Source organism: Trachypithecus francoisi, unplaced genomic scaffold (genome assembly GCF_009764315.1).
Source record: "Trachypithecus francoisi isolate TF-2019V2 unplaced genomic scaffold, Tfra_2.0 Lachesis_group8, whole genome shotgun sequence".
Lineage (NCBI taxonomy): Eukaryota > Metazoa > Chordata > Mammalia > Primates > Cercopithecidae > Trachypithecus > Trachypithecus francoisi.
The window spans coordinates 610540-620662 of record NW_022681473.1 but is presented as its reverse complement, the minus strand read 5'-3'; the positions used below and the strand labels follow the sequence as shown (position 1 = coordinate 620662).

At 60.8% G+C, this 10123-nt stretch overlaps 1 protein-coding gene across 1 annotated transcript; it reads left to right on the top strand.

Annotated features, from left to right (window-relative positions):
* The first annotated feature begins 3226 nt into the window (after positions 1-3226).
* On the top strand, positions 3227-9619 carry PIDD1 (p53-induced death domain protein 1). Its single transcript, XM_033204014.1, has 16 exons — positions 3227-3891; positions 4596-4965; positions 5461-5874; positions 6155-6364; positions 6449-6503; positions 6650-6851; positions 6929-7054; positions 7224-7403; positions 7482-7629; positions 7709-7844; positions 7919-8069; positions 8145-8268; positions 8348-8466; positions 8554-8667; positions 8783-8982; positions 9232-9619. The coding sequence occupies exons 2-16, from the start codon at positions 4671-4673 to the stop codon at positions 9488-9490; spliced, it is 2733 nt and encodes a 910-aa protein (XP_033059905.1). The 5' UTR covers positions 3227-3891; positions 4596-4670; the 3' UTR covers positions 9491-9619.
* The last annotated feature ends 504 nt before the right edge of the window (positions 9620-10123 follow it).

Genomic DNA, 10123 nt, shown 5'->3' with positions numbered 1-10123 from the left:
GCCTGTAATCCCAGCACTTTGGGAGGCCGAGACGGGTGGATCACGAGGTCAGGAGATCGAGACCATCCTGGCTAACACGGTGAAACCCCGTCTCTACTAAAAAATACAAAAAATTAGCCGGGCGAGATGGCGGGCGCCTGTAGTCCCAGCTACTCGGGAGGCTGAGGCAGGAGAATGGCGTAAACCCGGGAGGCGGAGCTTGCAGTGAGCTGAGATCGCGCCACTGCACTCCAGCCTGGGTGACAGAGCGAGACTCCGTCTCAAAAAAAAAAAAAAAAAAAAAAAAGAAAGGTTTTTTTGCTCGAGGTCACACATCTGGGATAAAGGCGGGAAACCATCTTGGGAACAATGGGACTTTTTTTGTTTTGTAATTTTTGAGACTGGGCCCCATTCTGTCGCCCATCCTGGAGTGCAGTGACTGGATCACAGCTCACTACAGCCTCAAATTCCTGGGATCAGGTGATCCTCCCACCTCAGCCTCTTAGCTGAGACCACAGGCCTGTGCCACCACACCTGGCTAAAATTTTTTGGTAGAGACAGCGTTGTTGAGAAATGGGCTCAAGTGATCGTCCCACCTGGACCTCCCAAATTGCTGGGATTACAGGCGCAATCCTAGAGTCACCATGCCTGGCCAGGATTATGGTTTCATTCAATGTTTTAAGCAAGTCCCTTCACATTGGTGTGCAACCATCACCACTATCCATCCCAACTTTTTTTTTTTTTTTTGATATAGAGTCTCTCTCTGTTGCTCAGGCTGGAGTGCAGTGGCACTCTCTCGGTTCACTGTAAGCTCCACCTTCCGATTTCACGCCATTCTGCCTCAGCCTCCCAAGTAGCTGGGACTACAGGCGCCCGCCACCACGCCCAGCTAATTTTTTGTATTTTTAGTAGAGACAGGGTTTCACTGTGTTAGCCAGGATGGTCTCGATCTCCTGACCTCGTGATCCGCCTGCCTTGGCCTCCCAAAGTGCTGAGATTACAGGCGTGAGCCACCGTGCCCGGCCCCCCAATTTTTTTTTTTTTTTGAGGAGTCTTGCTGTTCCCCAGGTTGAAGTGCAGTGGCATGATCTTGGCTCATTGCAACCTCCGCCTCCTGGGTTCAACCGATTCTCCTGCCTCAGTCTCCTGAGTAGCTGGGATTACAGGCACCCACCACCATACCTGGCTAATTTTTGTATTTTTGGTACAGATGGGGTTTCACCATGTTGACCAGGCTGGTCTCGAACTCCTGACTCCAAGTGATCTGCACACTTCGGCCTCCCAAAGTGCTGGGATTACAGGCACGAGCCACTGTTCCCAGCCCCATCTCTTTTTTTACTTTTTTTTAATGTTTTTTTTATTATCCCAAACAAACTCTGTACGCATTAAAGTCCCTATTCCCTGCTCCCCCACCCTTGATAAACACATTCTACTTTCTGTTCCTGTGATTTTGACAATGGCGGCACCCGTAAGACTGAAATAATACAGTATTTTGCCTTTGTGTCTGGCTGTTTGCATTCAGCGTATTTTCAAATTTCAAGTACCTACCTAAAAGGAAGATGCTAAGACAAATTTAATATAAATACAGAGTAGTTTATGTGGGCCAAGCTTGAGGATTATGTCCTAGACATAGATTTAAGTTGCCCTGAATTTACACTTGGATGAGCAACAGATATAAGTGGATTTTTAAAATTTATTTCTATTATTATTATTTTTTTGAGATGGCGTCTCGCTCTGTCACCCAGGCTGGAGTGCAGTGGCGTAATCTTGGCTCACTGCAACCTCTGCTTACCAGGTTCATGCCATTCTCCTGCCTCAGCCTCCCGAGTAGCTGGGACTACAGGCGCCCACCACCACACCCAGCTAATTTTTTGTATTTTTAGTAGAGATGGGGTTTCACCGGGTTAGCTGGGATGGTCTCGATCTCCTGACCTCGTGATCTGCCCGACTCAGCCTCCCAAAGTGCTGGGATTACAGAAGTGAGTCACCGCGCCTGGCTTTTTGTGTTTGTTTTTGAGAGGGAGTCTCACTCTGTCATCCAAGCTGGAATTCAGTGCGGAGATCTCAACTCACTGCAACCTCCACCCCCTGGGTTCAAGCCATTATTGTGCCTCAGCCTCCAGTGTAGCTGGGATTACAGGCGCCTGCCACCAGACCCGGGTAATTTTTGTATTTTCAGTAGACACAGGGCTTCACCATACTGGCCAGGCTGAACTTGAACTCCTGATCTCAAGTGATCCACCCACCTCAGCCTCACAAAATGTTGGGATTACTGGTGTAAGCCACAGCATCACGCCTGTGGTTAGTTTTTAAAAAGATCTCTCCGGGCCCTACGTGGAAGGGGCTGGGGAGAATGGAAGCAGGGAGTCCTGGAAGAGACCTGCCTGTCCCAGAGGGAGGGATAGTGCTAGCTGGGAAGTGGAAGGAAGAAGGAGCCACTGATGTGACCTGAGTAAAGAAGGAGGCGGCCGGGCGCGGTGGCTCAAGCCTGTAATCCCAGCACTTTGGGAGGCCGAGACGGGCGGATCACAAGGTCAGGAGATCGAGACCATCCTGGCTAACCCCGTGAAACCCCGTCTCTACTAAAAAATATAAAAAACTAGCCGGGCGAGGTGGCGGGCACCTGTAGTCCCAGCTACTCGGGAGGGTGAGGCAGGAGAATGGCGTAAACCCGGGAGGCGGAGCTTGCAGTGAGCTGAGATCCGGCCACTGTACTCCAGCCTGGGCGACAGAGCGAGACTCCGTCTCAAAAAAAAAAAAAAAAAAGAAGGAGGCATAGCTGGTGGTGTCTGTGCCCTCCCCAAGCACCTGTTCTGCTGGGCGAGAAAGCTGGTGAATGAAGCACAGGCCCGCTTGAGAGTATCATGTTGGTGGGGAAGGCAGGGCAAATTTCAGGTTCTCGGCAGGCTTTGACCCTCACCAGCTACAGGGCCTCGGGTAAGCCTCGGGCAGTATCTGATCTTTTTTTCTCTTTTCTTTTTTTTTTTTTGAGATGGAGTCTTACTCTGTTGCCCAGGCTGGAATGCAGGGGCACCATCTCTGCTCACTACAACTTCCGCCTCGCGGGTTCAGGCCATTCTTCTACCTCAGCCTCCTGAGTAGCTGGGGACTACAGGCGCGCGCCACCACGCCCGGCTAATTTTTGTATTTTTAGTAGAGACGGGGTTTCACCATGTTGGCCAGGCTGGTCTCAAACTCCTGACCTCGTGATCCACCTGCCTCGGCCTCCCAAACTGCTGGGATTACAGGCGTGAGCCACCGCGCCCGCTCAATATCTTCTCTCTTAAAACCTCCTCCTCCCCTACGTGATTCAAGGAGGCAGTGCCAGGAGACTCACTGCTTCTGGCCCAGAGTGATGGCTCGAAAGGAAGGGTCTCTGCAGGTCCAGAGAGGAGGTCCGGGCAGGCTTCCCGGAGGAGGCCGTTGGGGCTGGTTTGGGAAGAGCACTGCAATTGTTCCGGCTTGTAGCAGGGGTGGGTGCGGGGCAGCCGCAAGAGTACGCCTGTCACCCCGGCCTGGGAACGCACCTGGGGCCGGGGCTGCAGCCTCGGAGCGGCCCGGGACCCCGAGAACCTCGGAAAGGGCGGGTTTCGCAGCCTTCCGGGCGGGGGAGGCTGGACGGCTCTGTCCCCGTGGACTAACAGGAAGCCGAGTGCAGCTGCGCGGGCGGCTCGGCAGATGGACGGGTCGCGTCCGCGTCTCCGGGGCTGCGACGGGCGGAGGAAAGGCGGGTCGAGGAGGAGCTGAGAGATCGCCCCGGTGGACCCCATCCCGGCGCAGGGGGCGAGTTCTGACGGGGCGGGCCCGAGGGGCGGGGTCTGCAGTCCCCGCCCACCCAGAAATGCGCGGGCGGGATCCCAGGAGCCGAGCGCGCACTGAGCAGCCCCCGTTTGCGCGCCGCCTGGAGCGCAGGTACGCGCCGGCCCGGGCGGGCGGGGGGCTGCCGCAGGGGGGAAGTTTGCTTTCAGGAGGGTGGGGGCCGTTCCCATCCCCGACGCCCAGGGGATCCCGAGCCTGCCTCGGGGCTGGAGGCCGCCCCCCACGCCATCTGAGCTGTCGTGCGCGGCGCACCACCCTCCCCAGTGGACCGAACTGGAAAGGGCGGGAGAGCTTTCCTCCAAGGCTCACGAATTGGGGTCCCGGCCCCAGGACCCCGAAGCTGCCCAATGGCTCACGTCCCAGGCCCTAACCCTTACACCGCCTTCCCTAACTTTCGGGGCAGTAGAGGAGGGTCACGGCCCTCCTGGTAAAGCCGATGTAAATAGAAGGGGGGGCTCATCTCCAGAACTGGGGGACAGCCCCGATGACCTCGCAGCTCCACGGCTCCATTGGCCAGATTTCCAGGACCAGAATTGAAGCCTCCCTCCCCCCGCTCTGCTGCTAATAGTGAGGTCTCACTGCCCGGTGCTCTTGCGAGCCATGGCAGTCCCATTCTCCAACCCTCTTTCCAGGGGTGACCCAGGCCTTGGGGGTTCAGGGTGACCACAAGGTCTCCCCCACTCTGCAGCCCAGGCCCAGATGGCTCAAGAGCTCCCCACTCCAGCCAGAGTCCTTGTTTCCCCAAAGAGAGGAGGGCCCACCCCGACTCCCGCTCACTTCTCCTCCTGTCTCTGTAGCTTTCCTGGGCCCTGCCTGGACAGGCCTGCCTGCGTGCTGGGACATGTCTGGCCTCCAAGGACCATCGGTGGGCGATGGCTGCAGCGGTGGAGGGGCCAGAGCTGGAGGCAGCTGCTGCTGCAGGAGATGCTTCAGAGGATGCGGACGCAGGGTCCAGGGCACTGCCTTTCCTGGGCGGCAACTGGCTGAGCTTGGACCTGTATCCCGGGGGCTGCCAACGACTGCTGCACTTGTGTGTCCAGCAGCCTCTTCAGCTCCTGCAGGTGGAATTCTTGCGTCTGAGCACTCACGAGGACCCTCAGCTGCTGGAGGCCACCCTGGCCCAGCTGCCTCAGAGCCTGTCCTGCCTCCGCTCCCTGGTCCTCAAAGGTGAGCTCCACCTGTTCTGGGCCCTGTCTCCATCTCTTGCTCTGCCCTGCCTCTGCTGCACGTCCTCAAAGGCAAACCCGGGTCCCAGCCCCAGCTCCAGTCCGCCCCTCCCGGCTCCCCAGGTGTGAACTGTTCTGCTCTTGGTCATGTCCAGCCCCATCGCCATCCTCGGCGATCACCACCCCCAACGTGAGGCTGGCTGGGCCCTGGCTCCCGGACCCTGAAGCTGCCCAGCGGGGGTCTCTCCTGACCACAGTGCAGATGCTGTTCCTGGGGAAGGTTTTGGGTGATGGTTCTCAGCTGAGATGAGCCGGTGGTCTCCATCCCTGCCTCCTTCCATCTGCAGGCACCTCTCCAGTGTTTCTGTCAGTCCCTGTCTGGCTGGGGTGGGGGCGGGGTGGGAGGTCGGTGCTTCTCGAGCAGCTGTTTTCTCTGGCTGGCAGGGTCGATCTGGGACCTGGCTCTGAGGGCCACATCCGCCTCCCCCCTTCCCAGGAGGGCAACGCCGGGACACACTGGGTGCCTGTCTCCGGGGTGCCCTGACCACCCTGCCCTCTAGTCTGAGTGGCTTGGCCCATCTGGCCCACCTGGACCTGAGCTTCAACAGCCTGGAGACGCTGCCGGCCTGTGTCCTGCGGATGCGAGGTCTGGGTGCACTCTTGCTGTCTCACAACTGCCTCTCTGAGCTGCCTGAGGCTCTGGGGGCCCTCCCCGCCCTCACCTTCCTTGCGGTGACACACAACTGCCTGCAGACGCTGCCCCCAGCACTGGGGGCCCTATCCACCCTGCAGCGCCTCGATCTCTCTCAGAACCTGCTGGATACGCTACCTGCTGAGATTGGAGGCCTGGGCAGCCTCCTGGAGCTCAACCTGGCCTCCAACCGGCTACAGAGCCTCCCGGCCTCCCTGGGTGAGTAGCTGCTGCGCCCCTGGCACACTGGCCCCACGGGAGGACCCCTGAAGCCCGCCCGTCTTCCGCAGGGGCCTCTGCACCCACAGGCTTGGTCCACAGCTGCCTCTTGGGAGTCCCTCCACCTCCCTGGCCTTTGAGACTCCCTCAGCAGCTTTGTCGGAGTTCTCTGAGCCCAGCTGTGGACAGTCTGAAACGGCTGCTCTGGGAGGCGGTGGCAGGAGTGTCCCAGTGCCACGGGCCAGGCTGGTGCCAAGTCTAAGCCAGCACCTGCCCGCAGCGGGTCTTCGGTCCTTGCGGCTCCTTGTCCTGCACAGCAACCTCCTGGCGTCTGTGCCAGCCAGCCTGGCCCGCCTCCCACTCCTCACCCGGCTCGACCTGAGGGACAACCAGCTCCGGGACCTGCCCCCTGAGCTGCTAGACGCCCCCTTTGTGCGCCTGCAGGGGAACCCCCTGGGTGAGGCCTCACCAGACCTCCCGAGTTCACCAGGTGGGCTTGGTGCTAAAGGGGGCAGACCTGGGAAAGGACATGGGTCTCCTCACTGTCCTGACCACACGTCTGTCCTCTCCACAGTGGCAGCCCTCATTCCAGAAATGCCCAGACTGTTCTTGACCTCGGATTTGGACAGGTATGGGGTGGGTTGAGGGGGCTGGAGGGGAGTCTGTCTGCCTGTCGCCCCAGCCCCTCCGACACCTTCTCCAGAGTTCCTGGGTCCAGGCTCCGACACGTAGGCCCTTCTGGGTCTAACCCGTGGCTCGCTCCTTCCTCACTCAGCTTTCCTGTGACCCCTCGAGGCTGCTCAGTGACCCTGGCCTGTGGTGTCCGCCTGCAGTTCCCAGCGGGAGCCACCGCCACCCCTATCACCATCCGCTATCGGCTGCTGCTGCCAGAGCCAGGCCTCGTCCCCCTGGGTCCTCATGATGCCCTGCTCAGCCACGTGCTGGAGCTGCAGCCCCATGGGGTGGCCTTCCAGCAGGCATGGCCAGGGTGTGGCGGGGGGCAGTGTGTGGGCCCAGGTCTGGCTCCAGCCCTCACACTGCCCTTGCCTGGCAGGATGTGGGGCTGTGGCTGCTCTTCACCCCACCACGGGCCCGGCGCTGCCGTGAAGTAGTGGTCAGGACCCGGAATGACAACAGCTGGGGTGACCTGGAGACCTACTTGGAGGAAGAGGCACCCCAGGTGAGGACCACCCAGGCCTGCCGGTGGTGACTGGCGAGCCGCTTCCCTGAGTCGTGCACCCCTGCCCAGAGCCTCGCCCTGGCACCTTCCACCCCGCCCCATCTCTCCTGGATCCTGCTCCCTGTGTCCTGACCCAGGCTCCTCTGACTTCCCTGCTCCCCCGTCTCAGCGCCTCTGGGCTCACTGCCAGGCACCCCACTTCTCCTGGTTCCTTGTGGTTTCCCGCCCTGTGTCCAATGCCTGCCTGGTGCCACCAGAGGGGACATTGCTGTGCTCCTCGGGTCATCCTGGGGTCAAGGTCATCTTCCCCCCTGGGGCCACTGAGGAACCTCGTCGAGTCTCCATGCAGGTATGGCCAGGGCAGCACCGAGGGTGGCAGGTGGCGCCTCGGCCCACAGGCAGGTGCTCAGGGGCCCGTCTGCCTCAGGTGGTGCGCATGGCTGGCCGAGAACTGCAGGCCCTCCTGGGAGAACCAGAGGCTGCAGTGAGCCCCCTGCTGTGCCTCTCACAGAGCGGTCCCCCCAGCTTCCTCCAGCCAGTCACCGTGCAGCTGCCCCTGCCTTCTGGCATCACAGGTGAGAGGTGCCCCGTGGCCGTAGGGTGGGGGGAGTCTCCGGCCAGGCGGTCTCAGCCCACTGACCCTCCCAACCCCAGGCCTCAGTCTGGACCGCTCCCGCCTACACCTGTTGTACTGGGCCCCTCCTGCAGCCACCTGGGATGACATCACAGCTCAGGTGGTCCTGGAGCTCACCCACCTGTACGCACGCTTCCAGGTCACACACTTCTCCTGGTCAGTGCCCCCCAGCTTTCTCAGCCCCCCTCCCCCAGTCTGTACAGCCCCCCCCTCACCCCCAGCCCTCCCAGGTACTGGCTCTGGTACACCACCAAGAACTGCGTGGGAGGCCTGGCTCGGAAGGCCTGGGAGCGGCTGCGGCTGCACCGTGTGAACCTCATCGCTCTGCAGCGGCGCCGGGACCCTGAGCAGGTCCTTCTGCAGTGCCTGCCCCGAAACAAGGTGAGAGCGCGGGCTGGAGGGCTCTCGGGTGGGGTGCAGGGCTTTGGGTCCCAAGCTACACGGGCTTCCCCGCAGGTGGATGCCACCCTTCGGCGGCTGCTGGAGCGGTACCGGGGCCCCGAGCCCTCTGACACGGTGGAGATGTTCGAGGGTGAAGAGTTCTTTGCGGCCTTCGAGCGCGGCATCGACGTGGATGCTGGTAGGACCTCCCTGTCCTAGAGAGGGAGCCTTACCGTCCTCCCTGCGCCCTCCTTGCTCAGCCCAGCCCTGCCCCCTAGACCGCCCTGACTGTGTGGAGGGCAGAATCTGCTTTGTCTTCTACTCGCACCTGAAGAATGTGAAGGAGGTATACGTGACCACCACCCTGGACCGGGAGGCCCAGGCTGTGCGGGGCCAGGTGGGTGAGGGGGTGGGCGAGGGGAGAGGCCCCCCAGGCCACTTGGGCAGAGGACCGAGCTCTGAACCCCATTTGATGCCCCTTCAGGTGTCCTTCTACCGTGGCGCGGTGCCTGTGCAGGTACCCGAGGAGGCCGAGGCTGCCCGGCAGAGGAAGGGCGCAGACGCCCTGTGGATGGCCACTCTGCCCATCAAGCTGCCGGTGGGACTGAGGGACAGCAGAGGGGCGGGGCAGGACCAAGGCCTAGGCGTGACCAGGGGGACGTGGTGGAGTTGGGGTGGAGCCCAGGGCTTACTGCACTTTTTCCTTCCAATAGAGACTTCGGAGCTCCGAGGAGCCACGGCGGGGGGCTGGCCTCTCCTTGGCACCCTTGAACCTGGGAGATGCTGAGACTGGCTTTCTGACACAGAGCAACCTGCTGAGCGTGGCTGGGCGCCTGGGTCCAGACTGGCCAACTGTGGCCCTGCACCTGGGCGTGTCCTACCGTGAGCTGCAGCGCATCCGGCACGAGTTCCGGTGAGATTCCCACTACCCGCTGGCTGCCAGCCGCAGGGCTGAGCCCTGGCTGCCTGGAGGGCCCACCTGATGCTGACAGAAGTTTCTTCCAGGGGAGGTGGGCGAAGGGCAAACACCAGGCTGGAAAGGAAAGATCTGGCCGCAGTTGGCCCAAGGAGCCGGGGACTCCCCCACACTCCAGGGCAGAGTGTGGTGGCGGGTCCTGGGCAGGTGGGTAGGACCCCTCTGTCACCCGTCTTCTGCCTGCAGGGATGATCTGGATGGGCAAATCCGCCACATGCTCTTCTCCTGGGCTGAGCGCCAGGCTGGGCAGCCAGGGGCTGTGGGACTCCTGGTGCAGGCCCTGGAGCAGAGTGACCGGCGGGACGTGGCAGAAGAGGTGCGCGCAGTCTTGGAGCTCGGCTGCCGCAAGTACCAGGACCGCATCCGACGCACTGGTTTGGCCCCCAAGGACCCCGCTGTGCCTGGCTCGTCAGCTCCACAGCCCCCAGAGCCTGCCCAGGCCTAGGCCCCACAGACTTTGGGCTGGCCCAGACATTCCCCAGCGGATGGGCAGAGCCCCCACCTTCGAGCCTCTCCAGTGTGTGGGGACAGGGGTCCCCGTGGGCAACAAACGCGCACTATTTGTTTCACCGTCTCAGAGCTCGATTTATTTGTTGGATGGAGAAGCCGTTGGAGGGTGGGGGTGGCGGGGTAATCAGAGGCCTGGACCCTGTGGGGAGGGAGCCCTTTGTGCACAGATGCCCGACAGCCTGGTCCTGTTCTCTCCCACTGTGCCTGGGGCCTCCTGTGGGTCCTCATCTTCCTGGGAGTGAGGAGCTGTGCTACAAAGTAACCCGTGTGGGAATTTTTTTTTTTTTTTTGAGATGGAATTTCTGTCACCCAGGCTGGAGTGCAGTGGCATGATCTCAGCTCTCTGTGACGTCCACCTCCCAGGTTCAAGTAATTCTGCTTCAACCTCTTGAGTAGCTGGGACTAGGGGCACTCGCCACCACACTGGGCTAATTTTTGTATTTTTAGTAGACGCGGAGGAGGAGGGGGCGGTTTCACCTTGTTGGCCAGGCCGGTCTCGAACTCCTGACCTCAAGTGATTCGCCTGCTTTGGCCTCCCAAAGTGCCGGGATTGCAGGCGTGAGCCACC